General features: G+C 42.2%; 1 protein-coding gene across 3 annotated transcripts in view; it reads left to right on the top strand.

Moving 5' to 3' along the window:
* Positions 1–518: 518 nt before the first annotated feature.
* AGO2 (argonaute RISC catalytic component 2) overlaps positions 519–26,572 on the top strand; it is a 64,965-nt gene continuing 38,911 nt past the window's right edge. For 2 of the 3 annotated variants that reach the window (XM_056331012.1, XM_056331011.1), the window contains exons 1-3: positions 519–813; positions 21,546–21,741; positions 25,686–25,806. In XM_056331012.1, the coding sequence (XP_056186987.1) occupies positions 783–813; positions 21,546–21,741; positions 25,686–25,806 (348 nt within the window). In that variant the 5' untranslated portion in view covers positions 519–782. Of the gene's footprint in view, positions 814–21,545; positions 21,742–25,685; positions 25,807–26,572 lie in introns of those variants that run through there. The other variant, XM_056331013.1, reaches the window with a different exon arrangement.

The raw sequence follows: 26,572 nt of genomic DNA, 5'->3' as shown, positions 1-26,572 counted from the left end.
CTGGAGGCACGCAGTTCTTTTCCAAGGTCTCATTGAAAGGCAGAACAAGTCTCAGCAGTCCTGGGTGCAGCACACACTTTTTGTTGTAGTTTGACTGTTGATGTTGCACCTGCCTAAGGCAGAAGCTTGGTAAAAAGGAGCCACGGTTCACCTTGGTGGGTGACTGCACGGCCTAGAAAGGCTCCTGCTACGGGCGGTTTGTGTCCGGTTCGCCACATTGGCAGACTGTAGGAAGAGCAAAGCACGACGTGCGTGGGCACCGCAGGCAGAGCTGTTCGGATCCAGTTGCTGTGGATGTGCGGGGCAGGAGGGGGCGGCGGCAGGAGGGCGGGCGGCAGGCGGCGGGCGCACGGCTCGGCCCGGGCCCAGGGCGCTGAGCGGGCCGCGGGGCCCTGGGGCTGGGCCGGCCGCCCGGGTTCCCGCCCGCCGCGGGGGCCGCGGGCAGGAGGGCGGAGGCGGTGGCGGCGGGCGGAGCGCCCCTGCCCCGTGACCCCGCGGCTCCGCCCGTCTCCCCACCCACCTCCCCGCTCCTCAGTGCCGCCGAGTAACCTGGTTTCCCGGCGTCGGCCCGGCCCTCTTCCCTCTTTTCTTTTCTTTTTTTTTTTCCCCTTTCCCCCTTTTTTTTTTCCTTCCCCCTTCCCTCCCCTTCCTCCGCCTCCCCCTTCCCCCGACAGCGTAGCCGGGGCTCGGGCTCGCTCCCTCCCCCCCCTTCCCTCCCCTCGAGCTGTTGCCGCGGTAGGGAACTGGAGAGAGGCGCCGCCTCCGCCGCCGCACACGGAGACATGTACCCGGGAGCCACCTCCGCCGGACCCGGTGAGCTTTCGGCCGGTTTCGTTTCCTTCCTCCGGGCCTGCTCCGAGCCGCCGGAACGACTTTCTCTTTCTCTCTCTCGGGGCGGCGGGCCCGGAGCTCGGCGGCCGGTGTGCGTGGCTGTGTGCGGGGCGGGGGAGGGGGACCGCTGGCGCACGAGGCGGTCAGTCAGCGCGGGAGGCGGCAGGAGCCCCCCCGGCGGCCAGCTCTGCCCCCCGCCCCCCCCCGCCCGCCAGCGCTCGGGCCTGGCTGGAGCCGCTGAGGCCGCGGCCGGCCGTGCTTGCGGGGGAAGGAGGGGTCAGGCCGCCGCCGCCACCTCGGGGAGGGCGGTGAGCGAGCCTGCGTGTCCGGAGGCCCCTTTTAGGGGAGGGTCGCCTTCCCCTGCCCTCCTCTCCCTCCCTCTGCCGCGGCGGGAGGCTGGCCCCGGCCTGGGGCGGGGAGGCGAACAGCGAGGCGGCGGGGAAGGAGGGGCGGGCGAGCGAAGGGGGGTGAGGCGAGGGGGCTGCTCCCCTCTGCCGGGTGAGGGGTCCCCTCGCGGGGCTCTGGTAGCCGTAGCGGTGGCTGCTGGGGGCGGTGGGAGACGGCAGAGATCCCCCCCCGCCGCCCTCAACCCACCCGCCCCCCTCCCCGGCCCGCCGCCGGTCAGTCCCCGGGGTGTCCCCTCGGCTGTGCGCTACGTGCTGCCTTCGCCAGGCCGGCGCTCGGCTGTTCCTGCCAACTCAGCCTCCTGCTGGCAGCGCGGGGCGGACTGGGGTCTCCATTTCCTCCCTTCCCGGCTCCTCGGAGCGGCTGAGCCTCCTGGGCTGGCCCCGGGGACCCGTGGCGCCGGGCGCAGGAGTTGGGGCCGCGTTGTGCTGGCAGCGTGTTTGTCAGCGGCTGTGCTGCGCTGCTTTGGGGGGTTGGGGTAGGTAAACCGTATCCAGATGTCGGGTAGGGCTGGGAGAGGTTATCGGCTTCGTGAGATGTCTTCAGGCTCTCTCACGTAATGAAATCTGGGAGCGAAGGGAGAATGAATGTGGAGAGAAGAAAGGTTACCAGCTTGCTCGGGGACGTTTAATATTATTTAGGGGAAAGATATAAATAAAAAAAAATACTGTGGGAGTTTGTGCAGTTAATATGGGACAGCGCTTTTTCTCTCTAGTGTTAGGCTGTTTCAGTAGTGAAAATTTTTAAGTAGAAACTACAATGTTTGGGTAACTGGTACCTAGGTTTTTTTCTAGAAAAGTTTCAAAATAAGTGGAACTTTATATTAAGGTTCTTAACAGGCTTGCATAAAATCTTTTCCCTTAGAGGGATAATCTAGCAAAAAATAGTGTAGTGAAAAATAGGACCTGTAACTGAGATGTCTTTTACTGCCTCTTTACAAGTGCTTCTATACCTTGGAAGCCACAGTTAGATGCTGGGCTTCTTTTTTTCTCTGATTTCATTCTCTTGAAGGCACAAGAATCTAGAAGGACAATCAGAATGATTGTTTTCCTCTTAGGAGTATAGTCTCTCTGTTTTTACTTTCCTGCTTTTCTTTCTACAGTGTGTGAAGGCTTTTACTAGGCACACCAGGAAGATAGGTCTCTGCAGCTGTGTGTATCCAGACTGATGTTCAAGATTTTGCTTTTATGTATAACATCATTTGCACGTTTCAGTACCAATTACTGTGTATAACTATTGATGTAATCATTTGGTGGCTTCTAGTGTCAGGCTCTCTTGGTTAGGTACAGGTATATTTTCAGTTTACAGGTACTCACGGTGCTCAAATTATGCTGTTGTTGTCAAGGCTGTTATGTTTGCCTCCTATTGATAGATCTTTTTCAAAATTGTATGTGAGGAGGCAAATAATTGAAATATTGCCAGTGATGGGCTGAGAGTAGTTTTATGTGTGGGAGTCTCTTTATCATCATTTATTTGCTCTCTGTCTGATCCTACCGCTCTCCCTTTCACTTGGAATGATCTTCCTTTCACAGCACCAGTGTTGGTGGCTGCTGTTTACCATCAGGGACTGACATTCGGTGTGTAAGGATATTTGCCCCTTATTGGAACAACCCTTAGGCTCTTGACAGAACAAGTGCTATGCTTTTACGGAGTCCTAGGTTTGTACATGTTACTGGTGTGTGTCTGGGGCTCCTGGTGTTCAGCTTCGTCCAGCCAAGCTCATCTTCTGTCTTGTTTACTTCCTAGTTTATCTCTGTGGCTCAGCCCTTTCCCCCTGCGCAGAGCTGGGCAGTGACAGCGTCTGTTCTAGGGTATGAGCTGTGAGTTGCTCTTCACATTGCGAGGCTCTTCGTTTCCTTCCTGTCAAATCATCCACAGAGAGCCTTAGCAGCACACTGACTTCTAGCAGTCCAGATAGCTTCCTGTTCCACACCAAATCATAAGGCAGGGCACTTGGGTAGAGTCTTTTAAGAGAGCGTGGCTATACTGTAAACTAGTCTGGACATAGGGGCAGTTAGCAGGATGCTTAGTTGTCTTGTGTAAGGCTACGTGGCCCGTGAGCTGCCAGTGAAAGTCCCCTTCTGTATGTTAATCTGATACCTATAAAATGAATGTGTGCTGAAATCCTGTTCAGAGGAGTGAGCAAGAAGTGGATGGTTGTAAACCACACTGAGCTGCAGCTGCTGTGAATGCACAAGAGCTCCAGCCTCTACATGTCTGTCAGCACATCCTTGACACTGTGTAAATGCTCCATTCATATCTCCTGTAACTTAGATCTCACCGCCGTTTGCTTCTCCAAATGTTGCTGATGCAGACAAGCTACTTTGCTTTTCCAGCTCCTGTTGCCAAACTGGACACCGCAGCCAACCCCATTCTGAGGGTGCCTGTGGTGCTGGCCTCCTGCCAATGTAATCGCTCAATTTGCCACAGGGTTTGCTATTTTAATCTTAATTCTTTTTCTGGAAACAGTGTAAAGCAAGTTAGGAGGCCATATCTGACTAATTTCAAAAAATTGCTGCCAAATGTGGAAACTTTGTTCAAACGTGCTGTTACATGGGGAGTAAGATTTTTTTATTTTTTAATTTTTTTTTTGTATAAGACTGGGACATCATGAAATCACTGTTTTCATGGTTAGGGAGCCGATGATCAGTGCGCCTGTTTCCCAAATACTGTTTTGAGTTCTTGAATTGGTGTTGAATTTGCTGAAACATTGTGTCCATACACTTTTTTTTGCTTTCAAGAAACTGTAAAAAGTAAAAAATCCAAACAGATTTTTTTTTTTTTTTTAAGAAGTTTGATACTGCTACATTTGGTATTTTTTCTTGAAAGACAGAAGAATGTCAAAGTGGCATAGTAAAAATACTGCTGTTTAAAGAATTGATTAAAACTTGTGTAAACTTCTGTAACTTATGTGAATACCAAGGTATTTATAATTCTAAACCTCGCATGCTGTAGATTCTCTTTTTCTCTGAAAGGATATTTAACTTTTGCCTGGTACTCAAGGGCTTAATTTATTGTTGAAGCAACAGTTGTCTGAAAAAGTGTCTTCGTGAAGGGGCTTATGGCTTTGCATGTAAAATAAAAACTTTTTTCCTAGCACAAGAAACAACTTTGAGGCTTCTGTCAAACTAGTGAGACTAAGGTTGTTTTCTCCCTTGTCATTTAGTTGTAAGTTACTCTTCAAAACTGTTAATAAGCAGTTGAAAATTTTAAGTCTGTCTTGTTTTTCAGTGGAGGTACTTGTTAATGCCCGTATATTTTCCTGAAGTTATGTGATGGTTGGATATTGATTCTCTTTAGAACTCTTTAGTCCTAAATGTGGTGAAGGGAGGGGTGTGCTTGTGGTGTTGCCATTTCTACCACCCCATCTCATGGAATTTAAGTCCACTCATCTTGGAAAGGCTTTTCTGTATTCTTTCGGGGGTAGATCTGGACCTGTTCTTACTGTGCTAGTTCTGCTGGTATCACAGAGTTGCCCAGTTTCTTTGGCTTAATTTTAGACAGTAAATTATGCTGGAATTCATCGAAAGCTGCCATACATAGAAGAGGAAATGAGAATTTAGTGTACAGCTTCAGCGCTCTCCTGTACTGTGTGAGAATTTCCCCTTAAATCGCATTTGACAGTTGCAACCTACAAAATGCAGTGTAACTTTTTCAAGTGTAGTGTTGTCATGGCCAGTGTATTTTCCTAAGGAAGAAAAAGATTGTGTATTATGTTGCTTCGGCTAGCTGTGTAGTCTTAATGTGGCTTAAAGGTGAGGTAGTCATTTGCCGAAAAGATAATTGATGTTTTCATATGTGCTAACCAAACTTTCTCCTTTCCTTAGTGAACTGAAGTATAGTATTTGTTATATGAGAAGTGAAACATTTTTTCCAGCAGTGATTCTCTTACTGACTGCAGTTACATGGGATTTTGTACACTGATTTTTCCTTTGTCTCAAAGTTTTTTCACTTTTGCAGAATCATCATGTACTGATACATACTTAGTGGTGTGTTGTAATGTATATAGAAAGAGTACAGAGGAACAGCCAAACCTTCCTGACTTCCAGGAAAATACTGCTTTCACAATTTGTATACCCTCTCCTGCACTGCTATTGCCACCAGTCCCTCTATTGTGCAGAAGGGTGGGAAAGGGTGTTAAAATGATTTAGCTCTGCAAGAGAAAATATGTCTTGGATTATCATAGTATGGTCTTGTTCTTCTACCCACTTGGAACAGTACAGGAGGGAAGGATTTTTTGATTTCAGAAAGCAGCCTATCTAAATACTTTTGGCCTTCCAGAAGTTGCAGGGATCAAGTTGATGAATGCAGTAAAGTTCTAACTGCTAAACTGGCTTTGCAGACGCACAGTTCAAACTAATTAGGAACTTTACGTGCCTAATGAAAGTCTCGTTTGTGTCAGCTAAGCATGTGCTGACAATATCTTTACAAAACTTGCAAGACTTGTAAAAATTTTGTTGTGTATTGCCTCCTTTATTTCAAGTGTTAGCAGAATACTTGGTTAGATTTTTAGTGATGGAATTATTAATACTCAGACTACCAGAAAATATTACTACATTTGAAAATGAAGAAAAGCCAACCTCCAGTGTCTTATTTTTGCTAAGTTATGAACTAGAAAAAAAAAATAGCTGGTGGAAAATATTATGTAGTTTTAACTGCGGTGGCTATGGGTAGGGATCTCTTCCATGCATTGTCTAATTAATTTGCTTTAGCGTCATGCATCCTTTCTGATGCACACACAGAGCAGCCCACTAGAATATAAAGCATCTCCTATCCTATCGACTGGGGAAGTGCAGTACTTTCCAACTCAGTGCAAGGGTTTTTTTTTTTTGTTTTCTTTTTACAGTTATTGTAATACCCAAAGTTCAACTTGAATGTTTCCTTATGCATTTTATGCTATCAAAATTGGGAAAAGTAAAAGACAGACCCAAACAGCATCATCCCCAGATAGACTGGACTTGTGCCGTGTATCTCATGTCTTACACTTTTTTTGTTGCAATTTGTTAGTACGTACTTCTCTTTGCTAGCCATTTCTAAGTAGTAGTGCTTCAAAGAGATCTTTTTAGTACTGTTCAGGAAGTTTTTTTAATCCTCAGGCTGAGGTGTTGCCCACATTTTTGTATACTCGTGACACTCTTAATAGATGGTGTCTTTCATTGTGTTTAGTGAGCACCATAGGTTAGTGTAATTCATTCTAACCTCTCCATTTTAAGATGGTTTTTTGCTTTTACTGTTCTTTTCAGAGTAAACTTAGTGCTTTTTATTTAAAAGTTTTAGTATGAGTGTTATTTAATCTGTTTCTGTAGTCTTGCTTTGTATTTTGTATTGAGGAAAAACACTTCTCCTAAATCTTTCTTACGGGTTTGCTGCAGCTGTGAAGCAATGTGGTACCTGGTGACCAGGCTTTCTAGAAAGAAAAGTTTGGGGTTTTTCTTTTTTAAACTGCATGACTTCACAAAACTGGGCACAGCCAAGGTAGAAGCAAACCACTGATTTAGATGGGAAAGTACTGTTGATAATGATATAATCAAGACAGTCCAAAGCTGCTTTTGCTGTTTTTCTCTCTTGCTGCCATCAATGTTGTCTTTTTGAATATGGTTCTCATTGAGCTGTCCACAGTGCTGCTAAATTTTGTTTATATTTGGGTTGTATAACAGATTAACTTTTTTTTTATCACAGATGTGGCTGGCAAGAGTAATTCATTCTCTTGTTATCATTTGTTAGTCCTCTTCCATTTTTTGCCAGAGCTGCTCAACTGTATTTTGTCTTTGTTGTAGGTCTTAGGCTCTGCTCACCCTTAATTAAACAAGCAACTGAAAAATGAAACTTTGTTGCTGAAAGTAGATTTAAAAGTTGTCTGTGTGTCAGCCTGTAATTTTACATTCATCTTAAACTAGGCTAATTCAGCCGTGCTGCAGAAAGAAATGGTTGTGCAGGAGCGTACTGTTGGGCAGACCAATCCCAACTGAAACCAAGTCCCGTTCATTCCTTGCCTTCATAGCCTCTCCTAGTTAGTTTTAGCTGCTTTGCTTCTCTGCAGGAGCACTCATAACACACGTTCTGGGATCATCGGGCAGAGTGAACAGCTGCATGAGGGCAGGACTTCACTTTCAGTGCTAGTTCAGTTTTACTCCAGTTTAAGTTGTGTGGGAGCTTATTACTGCCTGAGGTGAAGTTGTTATGGCCTGGGTCCCAGCATTAATGTGTGCCATGATAGCTCTGCCATTGTGAAAGTCTTTGTCTTTGACAGAAGTATTAAAATATTTAACTTTTCAGAGATACAGAATAACTACGCACATCTGCAATGTCTTAGGCTCCACATCTCCTTCCCAACAGCTCTTCTGGCAACAACCTGATCACATTCCTTTGCACAAGTTGCTTTATACTCAGAAGATGGAGAATATACTTAATGTTAACTTTTTCACCTGTGTGAAGAGTTAAATCACATAGCACATAGTTCCATAAAATATGTGTAAGTCTGAAGAACGTGTGTTTAAGCAGTATGTGAATTTTATGTTTCATTATGTCGTTTCAAACCTGTGTTGGGTTGTGACTGAAGCAGGGTGGCTGCAGAGCAAAAAATAAGTCTCTAGTCTTTTGAGGAATAAACTAATCTCAGCATGTCATCTTGGGGAGCTTGAAAATAGACTTTTGAAACTGTGTTGGCTTTACAGTACAGATTGTGTATAGGCAGTCAAATTGATGATTTTATATGTAGTCTAGAAAAAAAATTGTAACTCTTTTTCTGGCCAGGCAAGGATCTGACTTGGCAGGCTGTGTTAGATAACGTGGGTGGCTGTTTGAGCTGCTAATGTCAGATTGGAGCTTTAGAACTTTTTGTCTTAGTGATGCTTTTTTTGTGTTCTTAGTTCAGTCATTAAATTTAAGTTAGAGCTTATTAATGTGAGAAAATAATGAAATTTAAATCTTAATTTAGTAGTAGGAAGTGTGTGTGGATGGTCTAATTTAGATTTATTTTAAATAAGCCAATTTTAGAAGAATTCCCAAGAGGGGAGGTTTCACTGGCTTAGCTAGATCAATCTAAAAATTGTTTGAAGTTAAACTTGTCATGTAGATGAATAAAGCTTTTAAACATAATTATTACTGGGGCCTCATTATATACCTTCTGAAACTTGTTTAGCAAGTGTTTACTATTAAAGGACAGGCGTCTATTCATATGGAGGGTAAATTCCTATCTAAATGTTGCTGTGTTCTTGGCTTTGCTTATCCTTTGATAATGAACTTATTTCATTGTCCTTTCATGGAACTTGTGGTTTGCAGTGAATGCTCCCTTTCTATGTTTTTTTTAATCAGTCCCTCTGTTAGTTGTGCTCTCTTGCTCCATCATACTCCTCCATTGTTTCTGAAATTTTCATTTGTTCCCATGTGGAGGACAGGACATTGGGAGAGCAGGGGTTTTCTTGTTTGTGCTTTTTAACTGCCCGTGAAATGTAAGGTTTAGCAAACAATAGTGCTTGTCAACGTCAGCTGTTCTGACTTGAATATTTCTGTTGAGAAAGCTATGTGAGACATGGGTTTAAAAAGAAAACCCAAAAAACCACCAACCCTCCAAACCACAAACAAAACAAAAATAAAATAGAGAAGAAACCCAAGTTCAGGTAGAAATGACAATACAGAATAATGAATGTCTTTGTGAACCAATATACTTCTTGGGAAGATCTTCAGTGTTTAATGAGGAGTGCTTAGGAATAATTTGTATGAATTCAGAATATTTGCATAAGGGTGTGTTTTTTAAAAGGTGAGAGCTTCATTCAGAAGGTGGAAACTTCCCACCAGGGCAAGGAAGTGAAACTTCATTGTTTGGGTCTCATTATGTGATTAGAATACAGTAGTGGTATTTTTTTTTTAATTGTTTCTGACTTGCAAATCCCCTTTAACGTAAAGTTTCAGTGGAGGTATAGGCCTATCTGTAGGAAACTTTTATGTGCATTTTATTTTTTAAACTTAACTTTCACAGAATCCTTAAAAAAATGCACAGACCAAAAATAGAAATTTACGGGACTAGGTGCCACATGGAGTAGTGTTTTGATAGTGACACTGCAGGAGAACATTAATTATTTCCAGAGGGGGAAAAAAAATAATCTGTGAGGATTTCTATCTCCCTATAATAAGATGCCATTGTTTACCATGGAATTGGTTGGGTTGGAAGGGACCTTAAAGATCATCTAGTTCCAACCCCCTGCCATGGGCAGGGACACCTGCCACCAGACCAGGTTGCTCAAAGCCCTGTCCAGCCTGGCCTTGGACACTGCCAGGGATGGGGCATCCACAGCTTCTCTGGGCAACCTGTGCGAGTGTCTTACCACCCTCACAGTAAAGAATTTCTTCCTAATACCTAATCTAAATTGTCCTCTTTCAGTTTAAAGCCATTCCCCCTTTTTGTATCCCTACAGGCCTTTGTAAAAAGTCCCTCTCCAGCTTTCTTGTAGGCCCTCTTTAGGTACTGGCAGGCTGCTATAAGGTCTCCCAGGAGCCTTCTCTGCTCCAGGCTGAACAGCCCCAACTCTCTCAGCCTGTCTTCATAGGAGAGGTGCTCCAGCCCTCTGATCATCTTTGTACCCCTCCTCTGGACTCGCTCCAACAGGTCCATGTCTTTCTGATATTGGGGGGCGCCCCAAGCTGAAAACAGTACTTGAGGTGGGGTCTCACAAAATTTGCTGTCTCCTCCCATGGCATTGCTGTCATGACTGGGATGGCACAGTGCCACAGCTGAGTTTTGGTTTGCATCAACTAATGCGAGAATTTAAGTTGCTTACAAGAAACAGGTGGAGGAAAAAAACCCCAACATGTAATAGGAAAAAAAATTCTCATAGGGGAGTTCTGCTGAAAGCTACAGTCCCATCATATCTCAGTTATTCCATTATTCTGAAGCTGCATTTTACCCCTCTGTTTCAGCGATGCTGAAAACCACAACCCTATCTCTTGAAACCGCATTAGATACTGTTAGATCTCTTGCATGTTGAAGATGCTCCTACAGCTGCTTTCACTATCTAAAATGACAAAATAAAGCATAACCTCAGCTCTTAACTGTGAGATTTCTATTTTGAAACTAAGCCATGAGAAGTTTCATGGTTTTGTAGATTAATCCAGTGTGGGTTTGGGAAAAGGTTTCTTTTTCAAAGAAGGCATGACTGCTTCTGAGTTACAGTTCAACAGTGAAGTTTTGTAAATTAAAAATATTTTAGGCATGAAGACAACTTAAACATTTTATTTTTAGATTTTATACAAAAACAATGCTAGGCAAAATCTGTGGGGCTATGAATGTGCTTGCAAAGGTACAGCGCAAAATACAGCCATCCTAGCTTATTTCTTTAATAAGCTGAGCACAAATAATTTCTGTGTTTCATTAAATTATATACAATGTGAATACCCCAGGGAATGTGGATGTGCGGCCTCTGTGGCACTAGTTTCCAGCTGGTGAGGCCCAGTATGCTGGAAAGATATGCCAGTGGCAAGAGTAAAGCCCAAGCCGTTCGAGCTTGTTAAGCTTAGTGGAGCTTGAGTGCACGTGGGCCCTAATATGTCTAGTAATACAGAAGGCTGGAGGAGAGGCATGGGGTGTAATGGCAAGGGAAAGAAAAGGTGTTGGTAGACCCACATTGTGCTGAGAACTACAACTCTGGTTCAGGTGACTTAATATATCCAGCATCTGTTCACGAGCTATAGTTCTTACTGTTTCTAAGGGGCTGGGGGAGGAATATAGAAGTAGCAAGATGTTGAGGTGTAGAGGTAATGGAGTGTCATAGCAAGGTGTACAGTCCTAATGCTGTTATTTGATGGCAGATTGTGCGTGCAAAAGGTGTTGAAGTACTTAATACAGGGGATTTGGGGCTGAGTACCCCTCGCTGAACTCGGTTGTGCACCTGGCACTAGGTGGAATGGGGGCTCTGCTCAGGTCCGAATGCAAGTGCTTATTCATCTGATTTTCACACCAAGTAGTTTGATGGAAACTTAAGTCTGTGCATTGAAGTAAATATTATTGGAAGAGTCAATATTGTATAAAGAAGTCATGCTTTACCAGCCTTTTAGAGACTTAAAACAACAACAACAAAAAAAGAAAAAAAGACTAAAGACAAGACAGTGGAGGGCAGGTTATGCCCTTTCTGGCAGGCCTCTGCAGTTGCAAGTGTCAGCTAATACAGAAGGAGGGGTAGCCATGTTTCTTTCCTAGCCTAAATGAAACATTTCAGCAAAAAAGGGGGAAGGGAAGAGTAATGTGGGATGATGAATACAGAATGTCTTGTCTCACCTTCTGTAGAGAAGAGGCAGCATGAAAGGAGGAATAGGTGCTAGTGGGTGGGGTTTTCTTCTCGTAGGAGTTGTGTGCATTCACTACATAGGCTTTTTAGAGTGGCAGAGAAGTGTGAGTGTGTTGAACGGAGGCATTGCTCTTTACAAATGCAGAAAATACTATTATATCCTTTATTTCAAATTTCTAGAAAAGGCATCTGGAATTAGTTCAACATCATTTTCTAAGGCATGGGAAAGTGAATGAACAATTATGGTCAAGTGTGATAAATAGCACTAAATGTTCTCCATTTCCCCCCTCATTGAGTAGAGGTTTGTCTGAAGATGGAGTTATTTTGTAGTTTGGATTCACATTTAATTTTAAACAGGGTTGCTGACTTGTGGGTAAACCATAAGCATCCCCTCTATTGTTTGGATGAGGCTCGTTATTTGGATGACTTAATTCAACATTGCAGTTCATAATTAAAAGCATTTCTCTGCATCCATTAAGAAGGATTTCAGTAGTACTTTGTACAGTTTTGCGTACAGGGATCAGTTAAGCCACCTGGTTTATTAACAGTAAGGATCGATGATTTACACTCTGTAGACTCCTTGTGTGCTCTAATGGTGCTCTTCTGTCACTCACCCGACTTGCAGGTGGCTGGTAGAGTGGCGAGAACCAGCTTGTTAGTATTTGAAAATGTGGAGGATAGCTTTGAAGATCTAGGCTGCAAGGAGAATGTGGGAGGAAAAAGAATGTACTAACACTTGGTGTCTGCTGCTAGTTGGCGTTGTCCCAAAGAAGGGACAGTGTGGACTAGGAAGAACCATTCTTAGTTTCTCACCTGCTGCTTTCTTGCTAAGGCGCGGATCTCTTCCTTCTTGGTTCTCTGGCAGTTTGTTCTTGTAGTCTTTCACATATTTGTGTTTGAAATGTGGTTATAACAATACAAAGCAAACTGGATTAATGTCTTGTTTCTTTTCATCTCTGACTGCAACATCTGCTCACAGCATTGGTGTCTGGGAGTGATTCTGGTCTCTGTGGATCGTAGCACTTCTGGCACTATAAAGACATCACATCTCTATGTTACAGAGGTCAAAACCTAACCAGGGTAACCAAGGGGGCAATAGATCTGTAACTGATTATTTATTCCAGGCAAAACAATCAGAATGATTTGGGTTGGAAGAGACCTTTAGAGATAATCTAGCCCAACCTGCCTGCCATGGATGTCTTTCACCAGATAAAAGGGTTGGTTTGAAAGTTAACATTACTTGAATTCTTTTGCAGTAAGTGGCAATTATTCAGTAAAAATCATGTCTGGATCAGGTCTACAGAACATTAATGAGATACAGGCTTGAAGGCAATGCTGTTCATCTGGCATTTTGACTCCTTGTTAAGGTATTTAATTTTGTACTATAACACCAAGGAATCGGAAGCAGTCTGGCGGAGTGGGATCCCTAAATGTCTCAATAGTCATATGTGGGACTTAAGATGTAATGAAATATGAGGACAGCTCCTTCATCTTTGCTCATTGGTATTGAAGCAGCTCTAGCTCTGATCGTCCACCTTGGCATGTGCAATGTGTTGTGGCTAGAAAGTGTGTTAGCTGCTCGCTGAGAGACCAGAAGAACCTTTAGAGAGGGGCTACATCAAAAATTATGTGAAAGGAGTTGTATACAAATCCTTGACAGGATCTGGGCACAGTTTATATGGGCAGAGCGAGAAAAGAAGTAACAGGAAAGTAACACATGCAGGAAAAATGGGGAATGCAGGAAGATAGTTGAGCTAAGTGTCATTAAGGGTTGGCTTCGAAGTGTAAATGGAGACACATGGTGGCCTGGGCTGAGCAGGTGTTTGAGAGAAATACAGGAGCAGACTGAATGTGATGGGGAGTGGAGACACCGTATTTCCAAGAGATCTAGCTGTTGATAGCATTTTAGGGACCATTCCAGGAAAATAACAATTTACCAGTTGTGGGGTGATACATGTGTAGGAAACCCATGGAGAATATGAGAGAAGGATTACCAGTTGTGTGTTCAGAGGGGGAAGGCACTCTGGTGACAAAGATGGTATAAAATCTAGCCTCAGACACAGGAGAGAGAAACAAGGAGTAAGTAAGCTTGAGCTTTAAGAAAAGGAAGTGGAGATCTGCAGACCTAGTGATCCCAATGATGGATACAAATGACACCTTAAACCTGTGTGCTGGAGCATGCAGAGGTGTATACAGCTAGAGTTGCAGCCAGTTTCAAAGCAGAAATGTGGCCCTGAGCAAATAAAACAAGAGTTGTAAAGCATTGTTAATAGTGCTGCCTGTTTACTTTGCTACGAAGTAAAAGGACGTCAGGAGCCGATTTTGATGTGTCCAATGACCACTTTGCATGCTGTACAACTTACTGGCATACAGGGGGTTCAGCAAGAGGTTAAAGGAGTTGTCCTAAGAAGTCTTACGTATGCTTTATTTGCATGAAAAATGTAAGAATTGTTTCTCCCTTTTGCTCTTTACATATTTCCATTCCCTTCCAGTTGTCTTATCAGGTTATTTACTAGGCTCTACCAAGTACTGTTTTTCTTGAGGATGCATTATTAGCAGAAAAGCTCATTAAATCTTCTGGCAATCACACCTTAGTAAAGAACCTTAGACAGTTGATATCTAAGATAACGCTGTAACAGATACTAGATTTAACTACAGTTCTGATTACATCATCCGTTCTGCTTCCCTCCAGCACTTTTCTCGTGGTTAGTTGAATTCTTGGGGATAATCGATGTCAGTTACCTTTGTTGTACATCATCTAATCCAACAATGTTATAGCTTGACTGAAGGACTCTTAGTTTCCATGCTCTAAAACATGCTTAATGGACGTCAGAGACAGATGTAGAGGTTCAATATAGATTATTCTGCTGCCATAATATCAAGGGACTATGAGCTGCAGCTTTGAGCTTTCCTTATCTTGTAGCAAACACGGCCAGCCTTTCGCCTATCTTTCTGTAACAGTTCTTAACAGAAAGGCACTGCAAAAGTTAAACTTCTCCATAAAACCCAGACTGTAAGAAAACTTGGAAGACAGTCCAAAGGTGCCTTGTGTTTTTTTTGTTGGGTCCTAACAAGAAAAAGCTGAACTCCCTGTATTCCTTTCCTTGCTCTGACCATATATATGTGTAAATAAAATGCATACAACTACTGTACAGATCATATTGGGCGTTTTCCACGTTCTTTCTGAATTCCCTCTATTACTGGTATTTGAATAACTGTTTCTGGAAACAGGATTTCTCCCACCATGGGGTGGTCCCTCTCCAAGTCTTCCATTCTCCCACTTCAAAGTGTACTCCCAACAGAGGACATTGCCTGTTTGCAAGCCCAGTGAGAGGCCACCAAGGTGGTTAGGGGAAGGAACACATGACATACCAGGAGAGGCTAAGAGAATTGGGCTTGTTCAACCTTAAGAAGGCTAAAAGGTGTTTTTCTGGATGTCTGTACTACCTAAGAGAAAGCTATGGAGGCGATGGAGCCAGACTTGTGGCAGGTGCACCAGATCAGGGCTGGAGGCAGAAACGAACACAGGAAACTCCAGTTGAGTATAGGACGAGTTTATTTTAACATGGGGGTGATCAAACACTGGAACAGGTTGTAAGAGGTGTTATGGAAACTCTGTCCTTGAAGATATTCAAAACTTGACTGGACAGGTCAACCTGGTCCCTTCCAACATCTGTTAGTTGTTCATGATACTTGGCACCTCTGCAATGGCTGCTGGAGAGCCTTTTCCAGAAGATGTGTCTCTTCCTTTGCCATTCTTGGTTCTTTTTAACCTGATTGTTATAAACGCATTTGTCTCTTTTTCGTTTCCTGCAGTTCTGGAGGTGAAATAGCTGATCACTTGTTGAGGACAAGTTATTACACCCCTTTTTTTTCCAAGGAGCGATGCTTTCTCTCTGTGTCTGTGTGATGGAATCAGTAACTGACCTGGAGGCAATGTGTGCAGTGGTTGTATAGTCCATGGTGTCTGCAAGACTGGAGTTGGCAAGCAGGGTAGATCAAATCAAGGTCTGCAGGAGAACTGCATTACGTATTGAATTAAAAATCTGTATACTAGCATGACATTTTGCCTTTTTTTATTAAATAGTTAGGTATCAAGTAGTCAGTGTATCTCAAATACTTTGAAAAGTGCATCTGTTGTTGCTCAGCAATATCTGAAAACATCTGTAGTGATGATCCAGAAGAGTCACCCTGCTGTCTGATACTAGAAACCTTAACTGAAAGTGGAGCTTCCAAATAAGGCTTCCTTCCTTCCTTTTAGTGCATTTAGAGACTATATATTTTTAGAAAAATGGTTTTAGAGAGTCTTCCTATGACAGATGTAAGTTGTGTTAGCTCAATGTTAAAACATACTTTTGAGTTGTGAAACATCACCTGATTATTAAATGTGTGTTAGGACTTGCCACAGAAGGAAACTTATTGATATAATTACGCTAGTATAATTATGCTCAGATGGTTTCCTGTGTCAACAAGCCCTTAGATGCAACTAGTTTGGCCCCTTCTTATTTAGTAACTCATTAGGCCTATGACTGCACATTAAAATTGCGTAATTCTTTGCTGAAAAACTTCAGTGTGCAAGTTCAGTGCAGACTGGTAGTGCTTCCAGGGTGCTGAGCAGACCCTGGAAAAAAACAGTTAAGCTTTAAAAAATGGTGAAGAGGGGAGGACAAAAGAAAGGAACGCTCCAAGTCTGGGAAATGGTTATAAATTAAATGGCCCTGAAAAATTATCATTACATAATAGTATAGATTTTGGAGTAGACAAGCTGAGCCAGTCTCTTGAATGAGAGTGGCTCATTCACACCTTTTACATACTGAGAGTGTCTTGGCCAGCTGACTCCTTGAGTCACTGCTCTCTTATCTCTGGTTTTGAACCACAACAAGTGCTGGAGTAGGAGCATGCACAGAGACAGCCTTGCATTTGCAATAGTTTTCTAATTTGCAAAATCTGTACTAGAACAGTGTTTCTGTGATTGTGCAGAGTTCCTCTGCCCCCACATTTCCCTTGCCACTCTCTTTTGACAGAGTAGTTTTGCTTGATTATTAATTTTATTTCAGAAAACTGCCATGATACTGTTATTTTTCTAGTATCTGTCTTTTTCCAGATTTCTTTTTTTGGTAGAAATTGAAGTTTTTAAGACTGATAACTATGGATGTTTAGTTTATGTAAATTTGATGAATTACAATAGGAAGTCGTTTTTTTCATGATAAAAATAAGCCTAATAACAGTCTACTGGCACCTTACTATTCAATACCCAGCTTAACTTTATTTCACACCGTTAAAACGGGATTCTTGATGGTCTCAGTCATCATATCAAGGCTGAAACATTCTCGTTATTCATACTGTCATCTAGCAAATGAGCGAAGAGCTTCTGATACTTATCACATGGATGCTCTGATTTATTAGTCTTTCATCTTTCTTCTGATTCATTCTTCCCTTCACAGCATTTTAAAAGTAAAATCCAGGTATGCATGTAGATCTTCTGATGCTTTGAAATTCTGTCTCTCCAAAAGCATCAGCTGTGTTCATGAAGGAGTCTCTGAAAAACAGGAATGGAGCAAGTAACACGCATTGGGGTATGAATTCTGGCATGTTTCCTTGGGCAGGGCATCACCTCAAGCCCTGGTGTCCGGCAGTATCTTCTGTAACACACCTCACCACACTGCAAATCCTCCCTTGTATGAACTTTTGCACTACGAAAAGCGTTCTCGTATTGGTATGGCTTCTGTCATGTTTAGAAGCGAGCCAGTGATGGGAATTATCCAGGCATGCTTGAACAAGGAGTTGGGGGAACGGAATCACTTCGGATGTAGCCGTTGTGTTTTACGATTGAGGTTCATGGGTTTTTCTCTTAATAGAACAGAGCAATAAGACTGTATCCTCTCCTATCGGCACAGAATTCAGTATTTTGTGACTACACTTCACAACTGGTTGCTGTAATGTGTATTACACAGAATAGTTTGATTTTGCTACCTTAATTTGAGGCAGTAGTTCAAAAAGTGAATTCAGATCAACAGTTGCAATATTCAGTTTTTTCCCTTGAAGCTCAATTCGCATCCTTCAGTTCTATAGTTAATGCATATGTATCTTTTTTATGTGGCAAAAATACAAGTTGACTGCTTATCGGGTCAGTGCTGGTGTTCAATAAACAGTACTTATCTCCTTGAAGCAACACCCTGCCCTAAATAAGTTTGATTAGGGAGGTGAGCCAGAAATAGCTTCCTTCTTAAAATTGTTTTTTCTATTGCTCCTAAAAAAAAAAAAAAATCGTTGACAAAATGTTTAACATGAAAATACAGGGTGGTAGTAGTCCTGCTTTCTGAACAGCTTGGGGTTGGGGTTTTTTTCTCCATCAGACATGCAGGTTATAAAACTGTGTGGTCACATCTTTCTCCAGGAGTCTGTGCTTCTCTCAGCATTTCATGTTGTTATTAAAACCGAGTATATGCACTCACTTTTTTTATTTACTGTTTGTCATAAAAACTCCAGTGGAGGAATGTAATGGTGGTGTTGAGCAACACGCGTTTGTGTTGATCCCTGATCACTTATAGATACGGGTTCAGTACACACCTGTGAGAAGTACTAAACAACCCCATTTTAATATAGAGGGTGGAGGATGTATTGCTTAATTATGAAATTACTAAATTTTGCAGCATAAATAGCTTGGGGGAGGTGTGTTCCCCCCTCCATGATGCTAGCCTTTGCACTTCCAAATTTTGTAATCTTAATTTTTTTTTTTGTATTTCTGAAAACTGGCTGTGATATACCAAATCTGGCACAGGAAAAGGAAGGACAGGGGAATTAGGATGTGGCAGTAAATACAGAAATGTTAGAAGGCATAAAAATGAATGGGCAAAGAGAAGGGAAATGCTTAATATTGATGGGAAAATAGTTGACCAGGTGCTAGCGGTAAGGCAATAGATAATGCAGTTAAAATGCAGAGTGTGGGTAGCAAGAAATGGAAGTGTTAAAATACAAATACCAGGAGCCTGGGCAGAAAATTAAAATATTTTTCGAATGGGTGGTGCTATGGGGATCATGGAACGACACAAAGAAATCATAGAATAATGTTAATGATGAGGACGTGGTTTTCAAATGGGAATGTACTGTTAACAGAAAGATGGCAATAAAAATACGTGCAGTGATGAGCTGTAAAGTGTTAAGGCCAGCTGAAATCATAGGTGGAAGCCAGATTTCTTTGGGAAAATGATGGTAAAGAAGATTCTGGTGGAGTAGAGGTAGATGCTTGGTGCACATCTTCCTGATCTGATTTGGAGGTGGGTAATGGAAAGCTTTGTCATATTTCAAGTATAAATATTTGTGGGAGTATTTTTGACGTTACTTTCCAACTGTAGTGATAATGCTATAAATAACTTGGTTAGTTGTCATATCCAAAGCAGAGGATTCTTTCCACTTAATGACACGAACACTTTGTGAATTTGTCATACCAAGCAAGAGGATATGATGACTGTGGTGGCACCCGAGTGAGTTAATCATCTTCAGAAAAATATTTGAAGTAAGCAGAGGCCCTCTAAATGTTAGGAAAAGATGACAAATTCATGTCTTAGAAGTCCAGGTGTGCAGTAATTTTATAAAAAAAAAAAAGTAATTTAGCAGAATTAGTCAGCTAAGTACTTGGACTTGCCTTCAGGGATGTAAATAGGAAAGGTCAGATGCAGAGGCAGATGGCATAGACAAGAGTCTAGAGCTATTGTGCGAAACCCAAGAAGATACTTCACTTTACAGATGTTGACACTGCAAAGGCAAACAGTAAGAATAATATTCAACTGAGGATTGCTATATTTCCATTGAAAGCAGAACTGAAGGAGTACTCAAATTAGGGAGATGGAATAATCTTTTATCACAGAAACCTGAAGTTTTAGCATGGAAATGCAAGCCTTTAGCAACAAGCATCTTTAAAATATTGAGCAAGTTAGTTTTGGAGAATCACAGACTTTAATGGTAATGTGTATGAGAGGGAGGAAAACCCCAAATTTAACTTCTGTAATGTGACATCAGAAGGGTGTATGCCTCAATGTTTGGAAGACAAGATCTGAAACAAGCTTCCGAAATGTAAAACAAATGAGAAAACCCAAGTTTTTTTTTTTAAATAAATAAAATAACTAACAAACCCCCCTATCATATTCCTAATGTCAAACCAAACTATCTGGATTCTGATGAAATATCAGGTATGTGGGGAAATTGGTACTAAAAGTCAGGTTAGTAGAACAGTAAAGTAAGGAGATACTGATCAGTGGGAAACTGGCCATGAGGAGTATTGAAGGGTAAAGCAGGGAAGTGATGCTACTAAGGTTGGGAATGGGCTTGTTTATTATTTCATTGACAATCTTGGCACAAATGTTAGGAATAAGGACATGAGACTTTACCATGGGGCATGGGAGGCATTGTCAGAAGGACCTGAGCATCATACAGAAAGCAGCAGGGCAATACATATAGGTTAAAAAATATATATATATAAATTTTAAAGATCATGTGATTGGGAGTTAATAGTGAACTGGGAGATGATCAGTCATAAACAACCGAGATGGGCACACATGTGCCGACTGGTCCCTGGATGGCCAGGAGCTGCCGTTCTAAAGCAGTAGTACAACAGGCAAAAGCAAGTTAGGGCTCGTTAACCTGGTGTTTCCAGTCGGGAGATGAAAGCATCAGTGTGGTTGTGCTGGACCCTGATGGGACCTTGTGTGGAATAACACTTGGTCTTGTTCAGGAAAGGTGGGCTGAAAATGTATTAGCCTGAAAAATGACCAGACTGATGAGAATGTAGACTAGTTTATGAGAAGAGACTAATAGAAGTAGTATAGCCTAGAATTAAGAATTAAATGGGAATTTGTTTAAATCTAAAAATAAAATGAGTACTTAAGCTGAAGGTCAGTGAGTATAACCTGACAATGAATAAATAAAAATGGATGTTTCTGAGCATTGGAACATCACAGTTCCAGAACAGGTTTCCAGTAGGGAAAGTGAGGGTGGAGAAGTGGTGACTGATCTGTCACTGAAGGGATGCATACTGTTTCTGGTGCTAGCAGAGGACTGAATTTGATAATCCCAGGAAACCACACCTGGATTCTTACATCAGTCATGAGAAGCCTCTTGCGTTGTTTCACATGTGGAGGCTTTGCTGCAAGTTGTTACTGCTCTAGACCACAGAAAACCTGAGTACTGGCACTGCAGGAGTCTTAAATACTCTAGTTGGTACCTTATGCACTTCTCTGTGAATTTTTAATGGGATTTCCGGGATTAAAAAAACCGCAGGCAGCTATTATGCTTCTCTTCACATTGTCTCATCTACAGCTGCTGTTTTGAGCTGAAGAATACAGTACGGCAGCAGTAACTATTTGCTGTTTGCTTTCTGATTAAAGGAAGCAGTAGGGTATAGTTTAATTCTAATACATAGCGTTTTCCAGAGAGCTGCAGTGTGTAGGAACAGCTCCTGTGTTGCATTCACCTCTTCAGCAAGCTGTGCAGTACGGTCATTAGAGTAAAATGTATATAGCTGAAATACATGCATTGTACTCGCTTTAGATGCATGCACCTCATCCAAATGTGATCACAAAGGTGGTTTAAGTGGTAGAAATTCCATCTTTTAGGTGTTTGCTCAAATAAACACAGTTAGGTGATTTGTTTCAGTGTCCTTTCTGAAATGGAGGTTCTTCCCTGCAACGAAGATCAGGTTCTCACTTTCCCAGCAGTGCCCACTTGGCCTCTCAAATTCTAACCCAGCTGATTTGTAGTGTAGGAAAATCAGGAAAACTGATTTAAAGATTTTGTTCAGTAATCAGGGCTAGGAAATACAGCAAATGGTGAACCAGCATGGACGAAGACAGAATTCATGGACTCCTGATAGCAGGGTTGGGGTCTTCCCCCCCCCCCCCCCCCCCCCCCCCCCAGTATTAAACCAGTCACTGGTTTAAATGTGCTGTGCTTCGTTGGTCAAATAGCCTGTAAATTTGTTTACCTGTCAGTTTGATATAGGTGATGTCTAATCTGTGCTTTCTTTTTTTTCAGTGCTTGCCCCTCCTCCACCGTTGCCACCACCAATACAGGGATATGCCTTCAAACCCCCTCCTCGACCAGATTTTGGCACATCTGGGAGAACAATCAAACTGCAGGCCAACTTCTTTGAAATGGACATTCCTAAAATAGATATCTATCATTATGAATTGGATATAAAGCCAGAAAAATGTCCTAGAAGAGTTAACAGGTAATACTGTGCTTTGCTTTTCCTCAGTTTATTAACATTCTTGTTTTTCTTTGAAAATGCTAGAGCGATGTGCCTGGCTTCATTGCTGTCTTGCAGGATGTGTCTGTCTTTAGTCACTGTTTGTACTGATAGCTTCAAATTTTGCATATCCATCAACGGGCACTTCTTTTCTCCAAGTCTTTCTGTACCAATCCAGGATTTCAGTGCTCATTGTCCCTTATTTTGCCTGATTTACACTTGTCAGCATCTTAAGATGCTGCTGATCAAAGCCACAGATGACAGATGGATAAACTCTAACTGTAGCGGAATTAGGTCAATATAAGCCAACTTGATAAACATTAGTATTTATTACTTGGTATTCCTTGGTTAAATACTGGAGTGCAATTGGCTGGCAGGTCCTTCAGCAGGGAGTTGTGTTACCAGTTTGTTTTCCCACCCTCCCCTACTGACACGGGGAGGCAAACCCCATTTGATTGTGCTGCTGCGAGAGGATCGTGGACGGACTAAATTAGGTAAGAAATTGGCCCTCATCAATAGATTCTATATAAGGGAAAGATGATGCTCCTGAAACAGCAAGGTGAAAACGTGGATCAGTTGGCTAAGGAAACAACCAATTAGGTCTTGTATTTTGCATATGTGCCCTATTAGTCAGAGTGTGGCAACCTCATTGACTTGAAAGAGTGTGGTGTTGCCAGAAGTGAAACTTGAGAACAAGACTTGGCACTAACTGGAAACCGCAAGTGTCATCTTCATAACTACCTACATCTTGACTGCAGAGGATTGGAATGGTATGTTTATATATTCAAAAGCAAAACTTTTCCATATTGAAAAAGGTCACATGGGTAAAATGCACTCATGAACACGAACAAAGTGTGCAGTCAAAAAAGCCACCTGAAAGACAAAGTTTTCTTAACATGAATTAATAAACAGGAGTGCTTTATCTATCATTACACTAAAAAGTCACTGATGGCATTTCCATAAAGAGTATCACTATGGTTTGCTGTCCTGTTTTTCCTTTCTGTGGTGATCTATTATAAATTTAACTTTTAAGCTAGTTGAGAATTAAATTTAATTTTCAAAGCAAACACTGTTGTAAGTGTATTAGGCTGAACTGTCTTCTTGCCCAAGGGCAGCCCTGCTAATTTCACCAAGATACTCTTACGGCATTGAAGTGCTGAAAAACATTTTCAGCAGTCATTTCTTCAGTAGTGGGAGCTGTGAGGGCTTTGCTTTCGTTAACCAATATCCCCAGTACATCCTGCCACCAGCTCCAGTCCTGGCAACTGGCAGGCTGCTGACTGATGCAGATCGCCATGCTTCTTTAGCTTCTCAGGGACCAGAGAGCTGCACAGCTTTTGTGTGTGTTGTAGTTCCGTGTGATCACGTCCGTTATGGTCCAGCATGTGTGTGCTTGCTCATCAATAGCAGAGAGCATAATTATTAAATAATAAAGCAATTTTTCTCACTGAAAAGGCAGATTATATTCAGTAGCAGGTTCTTTCTCCACTGACAGCTTCTGACCTGCTCTGCTTTGTCAGACTAGTCACTCCCTCTGCTGCGGTAACAGGAGCAAGGATAAATCTACATAAGATTAAATGCTTTTTGCAGTAAACAAAGATGTCATAAACACATTCAACAGTGGTATGGTCCATGTTTCTTAATACAGTGTGGGAAGAATACGAATGGGATTCACTTACTGAAGTACGTTTTATTTCTTTTGAGTGCTTATTCCTATATGTGATACCCTGTACACGCACTCACTTGTGCCTGGGTTTTTGTGAGCTGTGACCTTTCAGGCCTACATGTATACCTATATTTTTGTGTTTACACACAGAATTATGCAGGATGCACATGTAGTACAATTCTAAATGATAGGTTTTTCAGCTGGCTTACGTATACCTAGTATTTTGGTTATATAATTCAGATGTAGATTTATAGTATAGTTTTAATCATTACTTTATATGTTGTAACCTATAGAAAGGATAGAGGGGGATTTTATTTTCATTTAAGTTACTCTGTTTTCTGTCCCAGCTTCATTCTTCAGTTTTATTCCAGGACTTACTCCATCTTGGACCGTGACCCTGCAGACCCACTGCAGGGATGTGTACAGTGTACATGCAGGTTCCATGCTGATGAGACATGAGCTGGAGCTGGAGCAGGAGTGGAAAACACACAGCTGAGTCAGTGTGCTGCTGTGCCAAATTACTATGGTCTGGCTACAGTTCTTCACATGTCGCAGAAAGGCCAGATCTTATTTGGATAGTTAAAGGGGGCAGAATGGGCAATGTGAGTTTGGTTCTGCACCAAGGATGTCCTTGGTTTAATTCATGAGGGGAGCTAGGACTCGTACAAGGTTCAAGATGAACTGTGCTTGCAGTCACTGGCCCAGAGTTCTTGGTGTGCTTGCGTGATCTTGGTGGAATGGTAGTCCCAAAGGGCTGAAGCTAGTGAATTGGTAACTCTTCTTTTAACGTCACATGGAGAAAATAACTTATATTCACTGAGATATCTCCACCTACAGCAGAGAAGGACCATTGCTAAATGTGGTTTGATGCTTGAAAACCTTAATGAAATGGAAGCGTTCATTTTTATAAAACTAGTTCACCACTGGAAGAACTTGGTCAATAAGAGAATGGGTTTTCCTTTGCTCAGTCTTTAACTCAAGGCTGAAAAACACCCTCCAAATAATGTACTTGTTCAGTCAGAGCCTGTAGACCTGAGGCAGATATTATTGTGTTGTTTTATTCATACTTTTCAGGAGGTCAGACAAGTTTTGGTGGTCGCATCTTGCCTTAAAGCCTTAGGACACAGCAAAGAAACTATTAGAAGTGTCTTCGTTCTTTTCTTGAACGCATTCAGTGTTTCATCTCATAACTTTGCATCACTATAATATCTTAACTTTATGCTGAGTTAATTACCTTTCCAAGTGAAGTAGTATGAAATAGTCACCTGCAGGATCTGTGAGCTGCTAGTTGACAGTGGTATTGAAGCTACTTGATTTCTGGTGGTGAAGAAACAGTGGTTTCCTTTCTGTGTCGGTTTAACTTCTTCATGCCCTTTTGCCTCGAGCTGTGTGTTAAGGATCTTGTAGGCAGTGTATTGCAGGCTGCGGATGGATTTCAGATACTGTAGCCTTGTGATACAGGTAGCCTGAGGGATGCGTCTCTGGGACATTCGGACCAAAGACCTTTGGCATCAAGGGGTGTTGTTATTCCAACAGAACTCTCATCGGCTGTTGAACTGCTTTGCATGACCAGTGTGTAAATACTGTGGTTTGACAAGACCTTTGTGTGGTTACTGCATTCATAACAAACATGCAACCTAATTCTGGCAATGCTTAAATGAATATGTATTTTTAATAGGCACAGGTCCTAGTGAACGCACATATCCACTTTTGTTGTGTGGATCCCAGTTTTTTTGTGTATGTGAAAAAATTGCATCTAAAAATAACCTTTCTCAGTGTGATGCAAAAAAGTTTGCTTATCACTTTGTCATAGAACTATTGTCCTTACACTACACTAAGGCTGTAAGCTTGGATAGTGATGTTTTTTTGAAAGCTTCTTGGACTGCTGAGCTTTTGGTCCGTAGTCTTCTGCAGAAAGAGCTGTGAGAGAGGGGAACAGAAGCCCCAGGAGAATACCAAGCACCTCTCGTTTTGAGCTTGATAGAGCATGAGCTTTCTCTTTACCACTTCTAGTAGATCACAGAAAAGAGGAAGGGAAGGTTTAATCTGAAAATGCTAAAAATAGCTGCTTAAAGAAAACAGTTTCATCTGTGAAAAGGTTGCTCTAATTTGAGATCAGTGAAACAAATCTTGCCTTTAATACCCAGCAGTGGGCAACCCTTTCATTTACCTAATGTCTCCATTCATATATACTGGTGTTAGTGTGTATTGCTGCTTAACACTGAGAAGTTGAATTAATATAATCTTTTTGTGTTTTCAGAGAAATAGTGGAGCATATGGTTCAGCACTTTAAAACCCAGATTTTTGGGGATCGCAAACCAGTGTTTGACGGAAGAAAAAACCTTTATACAGCTATGCCGCTTCCCATTGGGAGAGATAAAGTAAGTTTTAAATAGAAAAGTTTTTAATCTGGGATTTTTAATGTCATATTTGTAGAACCTTTATATTAACCGATAGAAAGTAATTTATATTTCTGGAATAGGTGTCTCCTCCTGTTGCCACTTTGCTCAGGGTGTGGCTTTCCAGGACAGAAGTGTGAGCTTGTTGCCATCAAAAGTGGTCACTCCCCTTTCTGTATCCATTCTTTCCTCCCTCTCTCACCGCTCAGGTGGTTTGGTGAGATGGTTCAATTGCCCAAGACAGTAGACAAGCTCCATACTGGCACTAGGGAGAAAGTGAAAGCACAGTTGAATTTGGGAGAGGGGAGCAGAAGCACCCCTCTGGGCAGCAGCAAGCTGTTGTGTCAGCTTGTTAATCTCATCAAAGCCCACTGTAAGCTGATTCTTGCTGTCCACTAGCTGGAAGAAACGCCTCCATCCCTGTATTGCCTGTATGGAACATCTTCCTTAATCCTTTACGACGTGAGAGCTAAATTAATTTAAACTGCACAGGTTGAGACCTGCTAGCTTAACCTCGAGGCAGCTGAAGAAGACTGACATGTTCTGTTTGCCAGCGCTGTATGTGGGGCGGTGACCTCTTTGTTCAGTCACTCCGGTTGTAGCTGTGATGTGTACCCGCATGTGTGACCATTGACTGGTGAAGTAGAAGGGACTCTGTTGGAACATGCTAACACACAAACCCTATAAAACAATTTAGCTTACGTATTTGTGGTCTATTATCAGATTGAATTTCCTGTGGCCTTTCTTA

The sequence above is a fragment of the Falco biarmicus genome, chromosome 3, assembly GCF_023638135.1.
Source record: "Falco biarmicus isolate bFalBia1 chromosome 3, bFalBia1.pri, whole genome shotgun sequence".
In the NCBI taxonomy this organism is placed as follows: Eukaryota; Metazoa; Chordata; class Aves; order Falconiformes; family Falconidae; genus Falco; species Falco biarmicus.
The sequence above is the reverse complement of the archived record's forward strand: the minus strand, read 5'-3'. Positions and strand labels throughout refer to the sequence as shown.